Source organism: Nomascus leucogenys, chromosome 18 (assembly GCF_006542625.1).
Source record: "Nomascus leucogenys isolate Asia chromosome 18, Asia_NLE_v1, whole genome shotgun sequence".
NCBI classification, from domain to species: Eukaryota; Metazoa; Chordata; class Mammalia; order Primates; family Hylobatidae; genus Nomascus; species Nomascus leucogenys.
Genome location: NC_044398.1, coordinates 17,847,890 through 17,868,307, shown reverse-complemented (window position 1 = coordinate 17,868,307; position 20,418 = coordinate 17,847,890). Strand labels below are relative to the sequence as shown.

General features: G+C 37.6%; 1 protein-coding gene across 2 annotated transcripts in view; it reads left to right on the top strand.

Annotated features, from left to right (window-relative positions):
* Window positions 1–20,418, top strand: part of HERC4 (HECT and RLD domain containing E3 ubiquitin protein ligase 4) — a 162,813-nt gene that overhangs the window by 109,762 nt on the left and 32,633 nt on the right. Inside the window, exons 17-20 of one of the 2 annotated variants that reach the window (XM_003258212.3) lie at window positions 7,219–7,242; window positions 9,374–9,472; window positions 11,236–11,403; window positions 11,628–11,771. In XM_003258212.3, coding sequence (XP_003258260.1) covers window positions 7,219–7,242; window positions 9,374–9,472; window positions 11,236–11,403; window positions 11,628–11,771 — 435 coding nt within the window. The remainder of the gene's footprint in view (window positions 1–7,218; window positions 7,243–9,373; window positions 9,473–11,235; window positions 11,404–11,627; window positions 11,772–20,418) is intronic. The other variant, XM_003258211.3, reaches the window with a different exon arrangement.

Here is a 20,418-nt window from a genome sequence, read left to right as displayed (position 1 = left end):
TGAGCCGATTATGTGTTTACCTTTATTTCAGATTTTTTATATAAATGTGGGTGCGTACATCTTTTTATGCAGCCAAGTCTTTAATAACTAGACACTATCCCATTAAAATAGTACCATGGTCTTATAAAACTTGAATTAGGCACATAAAATTTTAATGCAGAAATGGGTAAGCAGTTAGATACAAAATATTTAGGTTTACTACTCTTATTTGCTAGCCATTTTTGTATACTTGAGGCCCACTTTTCTGTAGCCAGGTAATTTAATATGTGTGCAGCAGTTATATAATAGAAGGGTGAGTAACTTTTCATTGCTTGCTAGGCACCAGCTGTAAGCTCCTTGTGGATGGGTGCTCTTGTCAGTCAACCAACACCTCTGACAGTGTCTAGAATATGTCTAGTAAGCACTAAAAAAGTACAGTAGTTTTTGAATGGCAATCTGGTTAGTGCATGCTGTTTTTAGGATACTCCCGCCTCCTGGAATCAGGTTGCTTCTAGACATCTTTTCCTTCCCTAGTGTACTTGGGTCTGGACTGGGAGAGACTCATTGACTTTTATCCTGAGTCACCTTGAGGCTGGGTCAGGTTTGTAGCCATTCTATAGCTTTAGGTCTACTCATTTGCTTATTCAACAAAGTGATAATCTGTTATATAACAGGCACTGATTTAGGTATTGGAAATACAGTGGTGAACCAGACAGAGCCTTGTTTCTCATGGAATTTGTAATCTACTGGGCAAGATTGGCAATAGTCAAAGCAAAAAATATCAGCTAATAATATGTATTATTAAAATGAGGGGACTTAGTAAAGATAGATTTCAGAAAAGACTTATCTAATGAAGTATGACTATTAATCTGAATGACAAGGAGCAGCCCTTTAAGATCAGGGCAGAGAGAATTTCAAGAACAATGAACATTTGGTAAAATACTTTAGGTGAAAACAAGCTTGACATGATAGAAAAAAGCCAGCTTTAGGCCAGGCGTGGTGGCTTACGCCTGTAATCCCAGCATTTTGGGAGGATCACGAGGTCAGGAATTCGAGACTAGCCTGGCCAACATGGTGAAACCCTGTCTCTACTAAAAATACAAAAACTTAGTCAGGCATGGTGGTGGGCGCCTGTAATCCCAGCTACTCGGGAGGCTAAGGCAGGAGAATTGCTTGAACCCAGGAGGTGGAGGTTGCAGTGAGCCTAGATTGCACCATTGCACTCCAGCACGGACGACAGTGTGAGACTCCTTTCAAAAAAAAAAAAAGAAAGAAAGAAAGGAAAACAGCCAGCATGTCTTATGGGAGTGAGGAGGGAACAGAGAAATGGGCAGGGGCCAAATCATACAGAGTTTAGTAAACTAGCATTAGGAATTTGGATTTTATCTAAAGTGTTAACGATACACAGGGGAAACTTAATCTGATCCTTTTGAATAATCACTTTGTTGGCTGTGTAGGGAATGGGACAGAAATCAAAGATGGAGATCCATGAGAAAGCTATATTTTAGTAGATTAGGAGAGAGAAAATGATGGGTTTGACTAGGATGATGGTTGTTTAGATGGAAGAAGGAAATGGACTTGGAATACGTCATGGAGATAAAAGGGAATCTTGGAGACAAAAGGAAAATAAAAATCACTGATGGATTTGATATGAAGTGAGGAAAGGAGAGAAATCCACAAAGATTAAAAAGCAGGTGTGGTAGAGGGAAAACCAGGAGAGTCTTGGAAACCAGAATTTAAAAGTGAAAGAGAGACTGTTGAATGCTGCAGAGGAGGAGGATGAAACCATAGAATTGACAGTGAATTTGGTTACATGAAGGTAATTGGTAACCTTGATAATACCATTCTAGGGTTGGGGTGTTGTAAAGAGAAATTTAGAGGTAAGGAAGCAGTAACAACCATTGGCAATACTTTGAAGAAGTTCTGCATTGAAGAGGAGCAAAAAAAAAAAAAAAAAAAATGGAGTGGTAGCTGGAATCAAGGGATAATTTTTTAAGAAAGAAAATAATTGACCTCAGCAGAGTTTTGAATAAATATTTCCTTTTTTCTTCATCTCTGACCTAGGTAAAGCTTCTCAAACTCTTCCTTTAGAGAACCTGTGAAGGCAGGAGAAATGACATATCTCTTAAGGATTTAACCTTCCTTCAGCAAGACTTGAACTAAGGCTAATTTTCTATCTTTAAATGCAAATTTTGCATTATGGGCATAATAGATATTTATTGCAATATAAAAGAGATTTAATTAGCCGGGCGCGGTGGCTCATGCTTGTAATCCCAGCACTTTGGGAGGCCGAGGCGGGCGGATCACGAGGTCAGGAGATCGAGACCACGGTGAAACCCCGTCTCTACTAAAAATACAAAAAAATTAGACGGGCGTAGTGGCGGGCGCCTGTAGTCCCAGCTACTCGGAGAGGCTGAGGCAGGAGAATGGCGTGAACCCGGGAGGCGGAGCTTGCAGTGAGCCGAGATTGTGCCATTGCACTCCAGCCTGGGCGACAAAGCAAGACTCCATCTCAAAAAAAAAAAAAAACAAAAAAAAAAAAAAAAAGAGATTTAATTTATTTGCCATTGAGGAAAATTGATTCTTCAGGAAATGAACCTTGTTCATACCAAGACTTTGCATATAAACCCTCACACACCAACCAGGGTACCCTAGGTCTTTTAGCAGTGTTTTTGAAAGGATTCAGAACATTTGGAGGGATATGTGGACCCTTTTAAAGAAGAACAATTTCTTAAGAAGCCCAGTGTTCACTTACATATTATATAAATATATACACACATTAAACTAGTTCTAAACTCTTGGTGCGTAGCTGTTAAAGAACTCTAAGACCACAACAAATTTATAATTATAAATAACATTACAGTCTGGGTGCGGTGGCTTACGTCCCAGCACTTTGGGAGGCCGAGGCGGGCAGATCACCTGAGGTCAGAAGTTCTAGACCAGTCTGGCCAAGATGGTGAAACCCTGTCTCTACTAAAAATACAAAAATTAGCCAAGCATGGTGGTGGGCACCTGTAATCCCAGCTACTTGGGAGGCTGAGGCAGGAGAATGGCTTGAACCCAAGAGGTGGAGGTTGCAGTGAGCTGAGATTACGCCACTGCACTTCAGCCTGGGCGACAGAGTGAGACTCCATCTCAAAAAAAATAATAATAATAAATAACATTACAAATTGGAAAATTAAGTTAATTTATTATGGAGAATGTTGTAATGATTAAGAATTCTAACTGACAACATAAATATGTATGATGAGAAAGCAGAGTAACTTTTAGGAGAGTGCCTGGGTTCAAATCCCACCTCAGCATATATTCAGTTCTGTCCTTGGGAAAATTACTTAATGTCTCTGAGATTTCATTTTGTTTTCTGTAAATTAGGATATTAGTACCTACCTTAAAAAGTTTTGAGAAGATTAATTTATATGATCCCTGTGAAGGACTTAATTTCTGGCACACGTTAAGTCTTTATAAAATGGTGATTATTGTTGCTGGCTACCTTGACACAGGCTACAAATTTGGCAGTAGCTTTTATTCTGATGTGTCTAATAACTTTGTTCTCTTGCTGCCTTTCTCTATGTGCACTATAATGAAACATTTTCTAAGAGGACTTTCTAGGTACTATTCTCAGTTTCCTTATCCTCCTTTAACTTTGCTTTTAAATTGTTTGTAAAAATACCTTATTGGTTACTACCAAATTCTTTGCTATTTTTTCTTCCCTTTCTGATACTTTTAGTTAATTATCTTTATCTGGTTTTCCCTTTGGTGCCTCTCTCTCTTAGAAAAATGATTATACCTAATGTCTAATCATCTCTCTTTTTCTGAAGTTTTTCACATGTCCTATTATTTTTCATATTCTTGCCAGTTCACATCTTTCTCTCCCAATTTTTAGTGTAACCAAATTATATTCTGCTTAGTATGGTTTAGTCGCACTATAAATTCTAACATTATCTTACTGACTTCCCCAATGTATAATGATATGTATAACATCTATATCTACTTACATGTAGTAGTAAAAAAGATAATGCATACATACTAATATTTCATTGTTTAGCTAAGGAGCAAATCCATCTCCCATACTATAAACTCCCTTGATATATAGTATAGTTATCAAGCAGGCCATAGATAAATTTTTATAGGCTTTTTTTTTTGCTTATTTAAACTTTCTTAGTAGTAATAGCACTTTTTAAATGTCCTACAAGAGGAATATTGGTGATATGAAGGCTGTGCATATGTGAGGATAGGGTTATATTGGAAGTCCCTGCACCTTACTTTCAATTTTGCTATGAATCTAAAGCTGCTTTAAAATAATAAAGTTCTTTTTTCAAAAAAAGTCCCACAAGGTATACTATAAAAGGATTTCAGATGTTCCTTTTATATTGCCTTCTAGCTAAACAGAGTGTAATCTAAAAGGCTTTTTTGCAGAACAGTCTCTAAAGACTTCCATCTTGTTTACACTGCCAGTTGGAGCATTTATGTGGTAATAACTTGGTACTGTGAATTTTTTTAAAGAAATTCTTGTCAATAATATTCTTCTTCTGAATAGGATTTGCATAGAGTGATGTTTTGCTTATGCTTATACTGCTTTGGCTTTACTTAACACAATATAGTGAGAGAACCCAAAGTCTTTGCTAATATCTTAAATCCTCCAATAATATCCCTGGTGACATGTGGGAACTTAGTCAACTACAAAGTTAAAGAGAACAGTTTACACAAGACTGCCCTCACTTCTGATACCAATTGTGAGTTTGGGTAGGGTCCCCCAAACTACCCTTAGGTTTGATAATTTGCTACAAGGCCTCCCAGAACTCACTGAAAATTATTACACTGATGATTAGAGTTTATTACAGGGAAAGGCTAATAGGTTAAAATCAGCCAAGGGTCCTTTTGACTCTCTGAGCAGCACCATGACATTTGGCAAGAACAAGCACCTTATGAAAGGTGACAAATAGGGAGCAAAGAAATGGTTAATCTACTTTCTAAAAAAGACAGATATGGTATGAAAGCACATGCTATGTTTAGTGTAAGAAATATTGGAGAGAAACACTAGTCACCAGGACTCAAGGAACCAAAATTATATCTGATGGCCTCAAGTGTTGTGTATATTTGAAGTGAACCTTTCTGATCTGCAGAATGATGAAATTGCATTTTAAAAATTCAAGCTGACTACTGAGGATGTTGAGGCACTAAACTACCTAACTTCCATAGCATGGATCTTACCTGTGACAAAATGAGTTCCATGGCCAAAAACTGGTAGATCATGAAAGAAGCTCATGTTAATGTCAAGACCACTAATGGTTATTTGCTTCATCTGTTCTGTGTTGGTTTTACTAAGAAACGCAACGGTCAGATACAGAAGACCTCTTACTCTCAGCACCAACAGGTCCGCCAAATCCACAAGAAAGTGATGAAAATCATGATTCAAGAGGTTCAGACAAGTGACTTGAAAGAAGTGGTCGATAAACGTTGGAAAATATAAAGAAAAGGCTTGCCAGTCTGTTTATCCTCTCCATGCTTGTCCTTGTTAGAAAAGTAAAAATGCTAAAGACGCCCAAGTTTGAAGTGGGAAAACCAGGGAGCTTCATTGTGAAGGTAGTAGTTCTAGAAAGGCTACTGGGGATGTGACAGGTGCTAAAGTTATATGAGCTGGTGGATGTGGACCATAAATCCAAGAATCTGTTTAAAATTTAGGCTTTTGGCCAGGCGCAGTGGCTCACGCCTATAATCCCAGCACTTTGGGAGGCTGAGGTGGACAGCTCACGAGGTCAGGAGTTCGAAACCAGCCTAACCAACATGGAGAAACCCCATCTCTACTAAAAATACAAAATTAGCTAGGCGTGGTGGTGCATGCCTATAATCCCAGCTACTCGGGAGGCTGAGGCAGGAGAATTGCTTGAACCCAGGAGGTAGAGGTTGCGGTGAGACGAGATTGCACCATTGCACTCCAGCCTGGGCAACAAGATCGAAGCTCTGTCTCAAAAAAAAAAAAAAATTTAGGCTTTTAATAGTGACAAATAGAAAGTTCAATCTGAGAAAAAAAAATCAGCCAAGGGAAGAAGCACACAGGGCAGAGTCTGGAAAGATAATCAGAGACAGAGCTTCTGTTGTCCTTTCCTTGTAGAGTCATGGATGAATTACTTTCCTGGCATAGATGTGTGACAATACAGAGTATTTCCAGCCAAAGAAGCTCACCAGAACCCTGGTGCCCGGAGTTTTTACTGGGGTTAAATCACATCCTGCTCATGTAGTGACCTCTAGTTCCCAGCTCTTCTGGAAGCAGAACTGACAGCACATGGCCCAAGCCCCTATCATAAGTCACATTGTCCAGTGGCTAAAGCGCCAGGCAAACAAAGACACTCCTATCAGGCATGATATTGCACAGGTCTATAGGTCACCTCCTAGTAACCTAGGGCAATGCCCTCTCTTCTGGGGTAAAATTAATTCCTCACAACACAAGGCACCATCCACAAATTTACTAACATATTTCTGAAGATTCTGGTGCTTTACACGAGTCTGTGCTCTGAGCATATGTGGAAACTTTCTACAAGAAAATGTACATTTCTGTTCAATAAAGTGGTAAGCTTTCATTATAATTTCCACTATTACTGCCTTAATAAATATATCTTTCTCTCTTCATTTCTTTTTGCTTACCAACCTTTTTCCCTTCCTGTACTTTCTATTTTAAATTAATTCAGTTTTAAAGAATGCTTAATGTAAGATACCTTATGTTTTACTGGTTTTTTTTCTGTCAAATAAAAACAATTTATGGCTTATTTTTTCTCACTTTGTGTCCATATGGCATTTTAATCTACTAAACACTGTCAGACATTTTGCTGAGATTTTAAAGTCTTAAAGTCTGAGGAATGTTTTTTCCATTTTTTTAAGTAGAAAAACTGAGCCATAAAAATTTTTTTTAAGACCAAGCCAGGCATAAGATTAGTTTTCTTATTCTGCCTAAATTCTGCAAATGGGGGTGTTTAATTGCTGAAAACAAATTTCATTATGTTAAAGCCTCAATCATTTTATGATCACAAGGTACCTGAAACAAAGATCTTACATTAATAGATATAGATATATAAGATGCATGTGTAGGGAGTGTATTTGATTGTAGATGTATTGTCTACCTCATTACTTCAATATTCTGCTGTAGCAAAATATATGAAATGCTACCTTGAATAGAAATAGTTAAATTTGGACACTAACATTGCTCTTTACTCGTTATTGTTATATTCTGCGCTGCTGTCTTAGGATGTCAACCATGGATTAACTGAGGTAAGTTTGGTATAATAAAGCTCATATTTAGAGTAACATATACTCCATAGAATAGAAGAGCCAAAGATTCCTTTTTTTTGGTGTGGTTAAAAAATGTAAATAAATAGATAAATATAAGTATCATTTTTTAAAATTGAGTCTGTAGAGATTATCTTGTATAACATTTCAGAAGTTTTCTGAAGAAAATGAAATTCTGTTAACTTTACACCTGTATGATGCCTCAACAATATTTGCTTCAGATTAGTTTCTGTCCTCCTCAAGTCTTCCAGTATAAAATGTAATGTGTCCTCAGAATATAAAAAAGCAAACTTTTATTTTAAAATTTAGCAAATGCCTACCTAATGTGGCTGAAAACATTTTATATTAGAGAGGTAAAAAAAACTTCATTTTTAAAATTGATTAATTGATACTCAAAATGGTCACAAAGTTAAACTTTTTGTATGATTATCTTTCTCACTTCTAATATATAAAGTTCTAGCACTTTGGTTTAAGTAATCAACAACCCTAGACTACCCTTTTAACACTTGGGAACATTATAATACCTTCTTTATCTGTTACAGATGTCAGGTTTTGCTTTGATTTGCTTTTTGTTGGTTGCTATGTTTTTCCCAGCACTTGAACCAATGAAGCATTTTGAGTTAGCTTTAAATTATAGCTCTAATATTGTTTGCTTCCTCATTGTCAAATAGAATTAGCACTTAAAATTATGAAAACATAGAGTTTTGAAGCCAAAGGGTACTTTAGAGATATCTAAATCTTTTTGAATTTCAGAGAAGTAAAATTAGTTTTTATGATCATTAGCTAGGCAGTGCCACAAATATAGGATGGAGGTAAACCTTGTCACATGAAAAATACTGAAGAGTGAATGTTTAGAATGGAATAAAATACAATTTAGGGAGAGCATGATTAGGACTTAAAATATTTAAACTACATACACTTCCCAGCAGGGGCAAAGCAAAGACTAAGTGATGCATAGTGATATATAGAAATGCAGATTCAGGCTGGGCACAGTGGCTCACGCCTGTAATCCCAGCACTTTGGGAGGCCGAGGCGGGTGGATCATGAGGTCAGGAGTTCAAGACTAGCCTGGCCAACCTGGTGAAACCCCATCTCTACTAAAAATACAAAAAATTAGCTGGGTGTGGTGGCAGGCACCTGTAATCCCAGCTACTCAGGAGACTGAGGCAGGAGAATCGCTTGAACCCCGGAGGCGAAGGTTGCAGTGAGCCTAGATCGCACCATTGCACTCCAGCCCTGGCGTCAGTGCGAGACTCTGTCTGGAAAAAAAAAAAAAAAAAAAAAAAATGCAGATTCAGACTATAAAGAACTGTCTAATCACTAAGAAGTGGATTGTTTTATGGTGTATTAATTCTTCATTAGAAGTCTTATAGCAGGGGCTCTGAGTCAGGGCAGGCACAAAGATATTGTCTTATTGGGTAGATGGTAGAAGTAGATCGTCCTCCAACTACAAGAATGTGTGACTGGCAGTTCATAACTCTTTATATTTTACTGCACTATTAAAATACTTAGCAATCAATACATTACCTGCCAGGATAAGTAATTGTCTGTAAAGTGTCTAACGTCTAATGATAATAATAGATCAGTTTTCCTAACTTTAAAGGCTAACAGAATAGTAATACTAATGGTACTTTTTTGTATATTAAGTAAATGAGCAGATTATTGGACTCATAATAATTTTGATACCCTAATGACGTTATACTCAATATCTGTTAAATGAAGGAATAGGCAGATTACTTATCATTAGCCTCAGTTGCTGCAGTTGCCCTAACATGTAAGAATTGGCAATCGCATTTAACATAGGAGCCCCCAATTTTAGAACAAATTTACAACCTCATTCACTGAGATTTGCAGTTACCATATGCTAAGCAAAAGATACTTGCAGTATATGATTGTATAGACTCTCAAGTATACAGTTGCCCCCTAAAATTGGGTTTATTCCAATGCCTCATTTAATTTTTAATAATTCTGTAAGCAGCATGTTTTATTTGTAATTCCAGAACCACATGAGTGAATAAACAAAGAATGTAGTCCACTTTATAAGAAATGACAGCATCCGCAGTAAGTATATCACAAATCAACTTGTACTAATAAGTTAATTTTTTATTTCCAGTTGGCAGATATCCCTGTTACAATCTGTACATATCCATTTGTATTTGATGCCCAAGCAAAAACTACTCTGTTACAGACCGATGCAGTCTTACAGATGCAGGTAAAATATTATATAATACTAATCTAATTTGAGAGGGTTTTTTTTTTTAATTGTTTCTTTGATGTTTTTGGACAGTAAATATTTGAAATTTTCCTAGGATCAGTAATGAAGGTACACGAAGTACTTTGGGTAGCTATAAAGAAGACTGCTGCATGTGATATGTGTATTCTTATGAGGGCATTTATAAAAAAAGGTTGCAGTGAAAATGGAATAACCTAACCTATGATCATTTTATGTATTACAAATTGTATAAGCCTCTTTCATTACAGAAATATTCAATCTTTATAAACCGTTTTACTAGTTTACTTGATAAGATGTTGGTTTGTTTCAAAATCTTGTTTCATTATATGTCCCCTTTTTATATGCTTAGTAAGAGATGGAAGTCACTAGAGGTGAGAGATGTTAAAAGTAGGAAGCATTTGATTTCTTTGTTAGGAAGAAGATGTGAAATTTCCTTGAAGAAAGTTTTAATAATAAGGTATTAAACATTTTCCTGGGGTTGGTCACCATTATCTCCTATTCCTCTTTCTTTTCCCCTTCCTATCACCCTTTCCCATCCATTTTATGTTGAGCGTTCTTTCATTTATGGAGAGGATTTTAAAAACTACTTCATATTATGACTTTAAAGGGTTACAGTAAGTTTGCTTTATCATTTGATCCTGTAAATAAAAAAGATTTTGAGCTGCTTCCTCTGGTATAGAATATCTGACTATACCAACTAAGGATTAAGGAAAGGATGAAAAGAAAGCTTGAATATTTAATAGTCTAAAAATATTTTTAAAAATTAAAAACCTTCAAATCTTGGTAACCATTTTTATTCTGTTCAAATAAATGCATTTGGTATTCTAAATATTTTTGTAGTGTTCTATACTAACAGCTAGTAAACCAGTTTTTTGGAGGTCTTTGTTAAAACGGTAAGTTAATAACTTGGTGATTTTACCATGGGATATTCCATTTTAGAACAAGAACTGAGGGAGAACCGTAATAAAAGAACAAAAGTTTTAAATGGTAAAAGTCAAATCCTTGGTTCGTGAGCACATACCATGATCACTCAGTTAAGTGAATTTGTGTAATACTTCCTTAGCCAGATCGTTCCTTATTGTTTGTTTTTTATTTTTGAGACGGAGTTTTGCTCTTGTTGCCCAGGCTGTAGTCCAGTGGTACAGTCTCAGCTCACTGGAACCTCTGCCTCCTGGGTTCAAGTGATTCTCCTGCCTCAGTCTCCTGAGTAGCTGGGATTACAGGCACCTGCCACCATGCCCTGCTAATTGTGCATTTTTAGTAGAGACAGGGTTTCACCATGTTGTCCAGGCTGGTCTTGAACTCCTGACCTCAAGTAATCTGCCCTCATTGGCCTCCCAAAGTGCTGGGATTACAGGCGTGAGCCACTGTGCCCAGCCTGTTCCTTAATACTCTTTAAAGGTTTGTTTTTTTCTCCTCACTCTTTACCCTCCCCTCCAGTGAATGTTTTTTAGAAAAACCAATGCTCAGATTTATCAGTATTACTATCGTTCTGTACTGGCTTACTTTAATGGTGTTATGAGTTATACATTATACATTAATATAAAAACATTCAAAAGGGTACTCTTTATGCTTAGTTTATTAAGTTTTATGCTGTACTGGATACTGTGTTAGGTTCTATGTTAATTCAGTAGCGTAGGAATTATAGAATACCTGTAACTAATAGGTAGAGGTTAGCTTGTTTCAGTCACAGTAGCTTTATTGTAGCATTGCTGTTAAAATGTTTATCTTTTGTTTTCCAGATGGCTATTGATCAGGCCCACAGGCAGAATGTCTCCTCTCTTTTTCTCCCAGTGATTGAATCTGTGAATCCCTGCTTAATTCTAGTGGTGCGTAGAGAAAATATTGTAGGAGATGCAATGGAAGTCCTTAGGAAAACAAAGAACATAGATTACAAGAAGCCACTCAAGGTAATTTGACATTTTCTGTGGTATAATTGGGACTTTTATTCAGAAGCTATGTTTAAAATTTTCCTGTTTGTTTTTAGTGAATCTTCAAAACTTAATAAATAAAATTATATATATTTTAAACTATTAATTATAGAGTATTAGTAATAAATAACATGTTCTATGGTCTCCAGAATGTACTTTCATTTCTTTACAGTCTATTTGATGTTTGTATTGTGCTATTTTAGGTTATATTTGTTGGAGAAGATGCTGTGGATGCAGGAGGGGTGCGCAAAGAATTTTTCTTGCTCATCATGAGGGAATTATTGGATCCTAAATATGGCATGTTTAGGTATTATGAAGATTCCAGGCTCATTTGGTTTTCTGATAAGGTAAAATGTCCAGCCATCTAAATTACTTCTGTGTATATGCCCATGTATTTACACCTGTATGTATCAAGTTAATTCAGTAAATAAGAAATTACTACTGGATCCCTAACATAAGATCTGCTTTATTACAATTTGAAAAATTATAAACTTTGGACTTGGAGTTGTCAAAATACATTTGATGCTTACCACACATTTTAAATTAACGTAATAAATTAAGAGATGGTTAGCCAGAAAATAATGTTGACTATTCCTTCTGCTGATTTCAATTTGAGGATTGAATAATAATCACCAGATTAACTTTTCTTCTGGGAAAAATTAATTTATCATTAGGGATCATTGATTTATCTACCTTGTCATTTAGAGCAGGTCAGCAGACTATAGCCCATTAATCTCAAAGAAAAAAAAGTCACACCCACTCTTTTACGTATTGTCCAAGGCTGCTTTCACGCTACAATAGCAGAGGCAGAGTTTAAGTAATTACAACAGTGACCCTATGTCCAGGAAACCCCAAAATATTTGCCATCTGGTTCTTTATAGAAAGTTTGCTGACCCAATTTAGTGATCATAAGTGAAAAGGATGGATCAGTTTAGTAGAACTCCTGACTTGAAAGAAATTTAAATAGAATAACTATTGGTTGTAAAAACCTCAATGTAATATTTAATCATTCTGCCTGGAGGCTGGCTGTCTTGTGTAATGTTAGCAGCTTAGTGCCTAGACTCTAATTCATCAGGGGTTGCAAAATGGTGTGCTACTCTAATATTTCTTGTTCATTTATTAGCTTGGATACTTCTGTATAGAGAAATTTCCTCACATTTTCTGATTCCTTAGTAGTGTAATTCATAGGAAAGGATTCTATTTAGTTACCAATTTTTCAAAAGAATGAGTTGGTTCATTAGCGTAGTCCACTGGTAATAATTCATTTTTTGTGTTTTGCTTTCAAGTATCATTATGTATTCATAGGTTTAAACATACTTGATGTTTTTCAATCCACCGCAGTTATTGTCTTTATTGATGCTCATATTGTCCCATCTTTGTTCAAGGAGAGCTCTTAAGGTTGGTGCCCAACTCTTTTTGAAACAGCCTATATACTTTTTGGTACCTTCCTTGCTAGCTTGTATACTTACTATGACAGAATGTTCCAGACTTATCTTACACATTTTTACTGCCTAACAATACCAACATTACCACCAATATTATGATTACTAAAATTTTTTAAATTGTTTCTCAGTTCTTTTTGTCCAAAGGGTATACCCTAATATAGATAGACAGCCAGATAATATAGTTTTGATATCACTTAAAATTGTTATACTCTATTGTTATACCACCAAGTGAATACTCATTTAAGCTAATTTGTTTTTAGGGATTGCTTGTTCAAATTCAATTTAGTTTTACAATGATATAAAATATCTACATACTTCCAAAGTCAAATCTACAAAATAAGATGTGTTACAAGAAGTCAAGCTCCACCTTGTTTTCCCCCTCTTCCTATGGGTGATCTTTTGAAAATATGGGCTATCCTCCTTTAAATATATATATATGTATGTATATATATGTAGATAGCAATATATTACATACCAAAGTAGTTTTCCTGGTTTTGACCATGGCTATGTAAGCTGTTACCACTGGAGAAAACTGAGTGAAGGGTACATGGGAGTTCTTTATATTATTTGTGCAATTTAGGAGTCTTTTTTTTTTTTTTTTTTTTGAGACTGAGTCTCGCTCTGACGCCCAGGGTGGAGTACAGTGGCACAATCTTGGTTCACTGCAAGCTCTGCCTCCCAGATTCACGCCATTCTCCTGCCTCAGCCTCCCGAGTAGCTGGGACTACAGGCACCTGCCACCATGCCTGGCTAATTTTTTAAATATTTTTAGTAGAGACGGGGTTTCACCGTGTTAGCCAGGATGGTCTCAATCTCCTGACCTTGTGATCCACCCGCCTTCGCCTCCCAGAGTGCTGGGATTACAAGCGTGAGCCACCATGCCTGACCTCCAATTTATGAGTCTTTAAGATATTTTAAAATAAGTATTTTTTGACCGGGCTCACACCTCTAATCCCAGCTCTTTGGGAGGCCAAGGTGGAGGTCAGGAGTTCAAGACCAGTCTAGCCAACATGATGAAACCCTGTCTCTACTAAAAATACAAAAATTAGCTGGGCGTGGTGGTGCACGCCTGTAATCTCAGCTACTCAGAAAGCTGAGGCAGGAGAATCACTTGAACCCAATAGGCGGAGGTTGCAGTGAGCCAAGGTCGCGCCACTGCACTCCAGCCTGGTGACAAAACGAGACTGTCTTTAGTCAACGTTTAGCTGTTTGGATAGAGGTAAGGATAGGACCAACAGTTGATTTTAATCACGTTTTGGTTTTAGCAAGTGAATGTAACACAGAAGGGAGTAAAAGGCAAGGGAGTTATTATAGTGAGGGATTATGGAATTACAGCTTTGTGTGGGCTTGGTTTGGACAAATAAATAAAGGAATTGTATTGAGGGGCTGAGATAAGTCAGAGGTAATGGTTAGTTATGGAATGCTTGAAATTGAGATTTGGAGGGTTGTAGTTGAATGTAAGATATAACCATGGGTATGGGCATTGAGGTGTGGTGGAGAACAAGACTGTTGGAAACAGACAGGTCCAGAAACTGAGAGGCTAGTGTGTTATACGCATTTTTTTGTCTGGATATTGAAGTTGCCAAAAACAATGGCAGAAACAGTGGTAGAGAAAGAAAGCATAAGATAGTGCCAAAGTTTGTGAATAAAGGAATTGTGGAAGGTTTTTTATACAACTGCCCAAGGAACAGTTGCAGGGAATACAGTCACTTGGCCTGTGTTTCAGAGGAGTTGGAAATTTTAGGATGGCAAATGGAAGGAAGTCTAGAAACATGGAAGAGCAAGGAGACCTACCTTAGCTCTAGATGCAATCATATGAAGGATTGAAAAGTGACACCATTTGTGAGAGCTGCAGAGGAAATGGTGTCCTCAGGAGACAGTCTTGTTTCCTTAGACAAAAAGGGGAAAAAATTTGGAGTTTAGGATATAAGCAGTTTTCCAAATGGTAGATTGTGAGTTCCAGAACAAACAGTGAAAGGGTTTGGTGGAGCAAGGACAGTCATAAAGTTGTGTCAGACTTGAGGGCATCTCACAATGCCATATGGATGTGGGTTTGGGGATAACCTATGAGTTTCGAGGCTTTGTATTTGTTCTGTAAACAGGCATATAAGACATGATGGAGTTACTCCTAATGGCCTCTGAGGTAAGTGGACAATCTGCTCAAATCCTAGCCTCCTTCCTGGCACTGGTCTCTTTATAAATAGGGAAGTTTGTAGTGGTGTAGCAGGTAGAATTTGAGAGGGCATATGAGGTTGGGGGCTGTCCTGTTAGAAACACAGAGTTCTGTCTGCCTTTAGTCAGTTTTGCAAAGAGATAATATTTTGAGACCAAGGGAGGGGCAGTTGTAATAAGCTTTATCATGAATCTCCTTGGGACCTTTCAAGTTCTAACTCAGCTTGGCTGGTGAGAACCCCTTAGAGCCGGCTCTACTCTTTGGTGTACTTCTGACATATCCCCATTATTCTTCAAGCATTTCCTTACATTTGGTACGGTAAGCATTCCAGTTTTATCTTGTGTTTTCTCCACCCCAGCCGTGGCATTAGCCATTTTTCATAAGAGCCCTGACTTTAAGTGGAAAATGGTATTTAGAAATCAAGCTCTGGGTGCTAAGTGTAGTACTTCTTGCTTCATGGGAGTCAGTAGTTCTACTGGGTTCTTTCAGCTGATAGAAATAGGATCTGTATGTGTGTATACACACATGCATCCATAGACTTATCTATATTTAGAGCTGTATATATGTTGAAGACCATGAAATCAAACTGATACTTCTAATTCTATCCAAACACCAAAGAATTTACTCTAGCCTTCTTCCTTTCCATATTATGTATATAACTTTCATCATCAATGAGAAACCTTACTGCCATAATCTTTAGGATATTTACTTAAATCTCCCCTGTAGGGCTGGGTATGGTGGCTCACGCCTGTAATCCCAGCACTTTGGGAGGCTGAGGTGGTTGGATCACCTGAGGTCAGGAGTTCAAGACCAGCCTGGCCAACATGGTGAAGCCCTGTCTCTACTAAAAATACAAAAATTAGCTGGGCGTGGAGGCAGGTGCCTGTAGTCCCAGCTACTTGGGAGGCTGAGGCAGGAGAATCACTTGAACCTGGGTGGCGGAGGTTGCAGTGAGCTGAGATTGTGCCACTGCACTCCAGCCTGGGGACACAGCAAGACTGTGTCTCAAAAAAAAAAAAAAAAAAAAAACAAACAAAAAAAAACTCCCCTATATGTATCTGTGAAGTCTTCAGGCTGCACTGGTCAAAAGCTCAACCTCAGACATACTCATACTGGACCACCCTCTCAGAAAAGGTATAATAGTAGGATGTTACCTGTGGATTTTTCCCAAATTCCCTTTATGATGTTAAGGAAATTCCCTTCTGTCCCTAGTTTGTTCAGCATTTTTATCATAAAAGAATATTGGAGATACTCTTTTGTGTAATGGTTTTCCTTTTTTTTTTTTTCTTATTTTTGTTTTTTGTTTTTTTGATGGAGTCTTGCTCTGTCCTCCAGGCTGGAGTGCAGTGGCACAATCTCAGCTTACTGCAAACTCCACCTTCCAGGTCCAAGCGATTCTCTTGCCTCAGCCTCCCAAGTAGCTGAGATTACAGGTGCACGCCACCATACCTGGCTAGTTTTTTATATTGGTAGAGATGAGGTTTCACCATGTTGGCCAGGCTGGTCTCAAACTCCTGACCTCAAGTGATCCACCTGCCTCAGCCACTGAAAGTGCTGGCGTGAGCCACCATGCCCAGCTATGTAATGCTTTTTCTACATCAGTAGAGATTACCATGTGGTTTGTTTCATTCTGTTAATATGGTACATTAAGCTGGTTGATTTTCTTATGTTGAATCACCCTTGCATTCCTGGGGTAAATACCCACTGGGGTAATAGTGTATAATCCTTTTAATAGGCTACTTGATTGAGGTTGCTATTATTTTGTTGACAATTTTCACATCTATAGTCATAAGGGATATTGGTTTGTAGGGTTGGATTTTTGTTTGGTTACTGTTTTTTTTGTTTTGGGGTGTGTGTGCAAGGGCCTTTTCTGGTATTTTGATAATAATGACCTCATAGAATGATTTAGGAAATATTCCCTCTGCTGTGATCTTTTGGAAGAGTTTGAGAATTGGTGTTAATTCTCCTTTAAATGTTTGGTAGAATCTGATCCTTGGCTTTTCTTTGTTGGAAGATTTTTATTATTTTTATTTTTTATTTTTTTTGCGACAGAGTCTCACTTTGTCGCCCCAGTTGGAGTGCAGTGGCACGATCTCAGCTCACTGCAACCTCTGCCTCCTGGGTTCAAGCGATTCTCCTGCCTCAGCCTCCCAAGTAGCTGGGACTACAGGTGCCCACCATGCCCGGCTTAGTTTTTGTACTTTTTGTATTTTTATTTTATTTTATTTTTTAGTAGAAAAAGGGTTTCACTGTGTTAGCCAGGATGGTCTCGATCTCCTGACCTTGTGATCCGCCCTCCTCGGCCTCCCAAAGTGCTGGGATTACAGGAGTGAGCCACTGCGCCCGGCCTGGAAGATTTTTTAATTATAGATTTAATCTCTTTAATTTTTATGGGTTTATTCAGATTTTCTAGTTTTTTTGTAGTGTTAGCTGAGTTCAGTTGGCCCTTTGTATCTGTGGGTTTCACATCTATGGATTCAACTAACCACAGATAAAAATAATGGGAAAAAAAATCGCATCTGTACTGAACATGTAACAGACTTTTTGTCATTATTCCTTAAACAATATAGGATAACAACTATTCACATAACATTTACATTGTATTTGGTATTATAAGTATTTTAGAGATTATTTTAAATATACAGGATGATGTGCATACATTATATGCAAATACTCTACACCATTTTATATCAGGGACTTGAGTATCCTTCAATGTTGGTATTTGCTGCAGGTCCTGGAACCAGTCCTCCATGAATACCAAAAGAGAACTGTAGTTTGTAGGTTTCTAGGAATTTGTCCATTTCCTCCAGGTTATCTATTTTGTTGGTATACAATTGCTCATAATGTTTTCTTATAATCTTATTTCTGTAAAATAATAATGGCCCCACTTTCATTCCTGATTTGTCATTTGAATCTTCTTTTTTCCTTGGTCAGTCTAGCTAAAGGCTTGTCACTTTGTTAACCTTTTTTTTATTAATTATTATTATACTTTAGGTTTTAGGGTACATTTGCACAATGTGCAGGTTTGTTACATATGTATTCATGTGCCATGTTGGTTTGCTGCACCCATTAGCTCGTCATTTAGCATTAGGTATATCTCCTAATGCTGCCCCTCCCCCCTCCCCCTACCCCACAACAGTCCCCGGAGTGTGATGTTCCCCTTCTTGTGTCCATGAGTTCTCATTGTTCAATTCCCACCTATGAGTGAGAACATGCAGTGTTTGGTTTTTTGTCCTTGCGATAGTTTACTGAGAATGATGGTTTCCAGTTTCATCCATGTCCCTACAAAGGACATGAACTCATCATTTTTTATGGCTGCATAGTATTCCATGGTGTATATGTGCCACATTTTCTTAATCCAGTCTATCGTTGTTGGACATTTGGGTTGGTTCCAAGTCTTTCCTATTCTGAATAGTGCCACAATAAACATACGTGTGCATGTGTCTTTATAGCAGCATGATTTATAGTTGTTTGGGTATATACCCAGTAATGGGATGGCTGGGTCAAATGGTATTTCTAGTTCTAGATCCCTGAGGAATTGCCACACTGACTTCCACAATGGTTGAACTAGTATACAGTCCCACCAACCGTGTAAAAGTGTTCCTATCTCTCCACATCCTCTCCAGCACCTGTTGTGTCCTGACTATTTAATGATGGCCATTCTAACTGGTGTGAGGTGGTATCTCATTGTGGTTTTGATTTGCATTTCTCTGATGGCCAGTGATGATGAGCATTTTTGCATGTGTTTTTTGGCTGCATAAATGTCTTCTTTTGAGAAGTGCCTGTTCATGTCCTTCGCCCACTTTTTGATGGGGTTGTTTGTTTTTTTCTTGTAAATTTGTTTGAGTTCATTGTAGATTCTGGATATTAGCCCTTTGTCAGATGAGCAGGTTGCAAAAATTTTCTCCCATTTTGTAGGTTGCCTGTTCACTCTGATGGTAGTTTCTTTTGCTGTGCAGAAGCTCTTTAGTTTAATTAGATCCCATTTGTCAATTTTGGCTTTTGTTGCCATTGGTTTTGGTGTTTTAGACATGAAGTCCTTGCCCATGCCTGTGTCCTGAATGGTATTGCCTAGGTTTTCTTCTAGGGTTTTTATGGTTTTAGGTCTAACATGTAAGTCTTTAATCCATCTTGAATTAATTTTTGTATAAGGTGTAAGGAAGGGATCCAGTTTCAGCTTTCTACATATGGCTAGCCAGTTTTCCCAGCACCATTTATTAAATAGGGAATCGTTTCCCCATTTCTTGTTTTTGTCAGGTTTGTCAAAGATCAGATAGTTGTAGATAAGCGGCATTATTTCTGAGGGCTCTGTTCTGTTCCATTGATCTATGTCTCTGTTGTGGTACCAGTACCATGCTGTTTTGGTTACTGTAGCCTTGTAGTATAGTTTGAAGTCAGGTAGTGTAATGCCTCCAGCTTTGTTCTTTTGGCTTAGGATTGACTTGGCGATGTGGGCTCTGTTTTGGTTCCATATGAACTTTAAAGTAGTTTTTTCCAATTCTGTGAAGAAAGTCATTGGTAGCTTGATGGGGATGGCATTGGATCCATAAATTACCTTGGGCAGTATGACCATTTTCACGATATTGATTCTTCCAACCCGTGAGCATGGAATGTTTTTCCATTTGTTTGTATCCTCTTTTATTTCATTGAGCAGTGGTTTGTAGTTCTCCTTGAAGAGGTCCTTCACATCCCTTCTAAGTTGGATTCCTAGGTATTTTATTCTCTTTGAAGCAATTGTCAGTGGGAGTTCACTCATGATTTGGCTCTCTGTTTGTCTGTGATTGGCTTACAAGAATGCTTGTGATTTTTGTACATTGATTTTGTATCCTGAGACATTGCTGAAGTTGCTAATCAGCTTAGGGAGATTTTGGGCTGAGACAATGGGATTTTCTAGATATACAATCATGTCATCTGCAAACAGGGACAATTTGACTTCCTCTTTTCCTAATTGAATACCCTTTATTTCCTTCTCCTGCCTAATTGCCCTGGCCAGAACTTCCAGCACTATGTTGAATAGGAATGGTGAGAGAGGGCATCCCTGTCTTGTGCCAGATTTCAAAGGGAATGCTTCCAGTTTTTGCCCATTCAGTATGATATTGGCTGTGGGTTTGTCATAGATAGCTCTTATTATTTTGAGATATGTCCCATCAATAGCTAATTTATTGAGAGTTTTTAGCATGAAGGGTTGTTGAATTTTGTCAAAGGCCTTTTCTGCATCTATTGAGATAATCATGTGGTTTTTGTCTTTGATTCTGTTTATATGCTGGATTACATTTATTGATTTGTGTATGTTGAACCACCCTTGCATCCCAGGGATGAAGCCCACTTGATCATGGTGGATAAGCTTTTTGATGTGCTTCTGGATTTGGTTTGCCA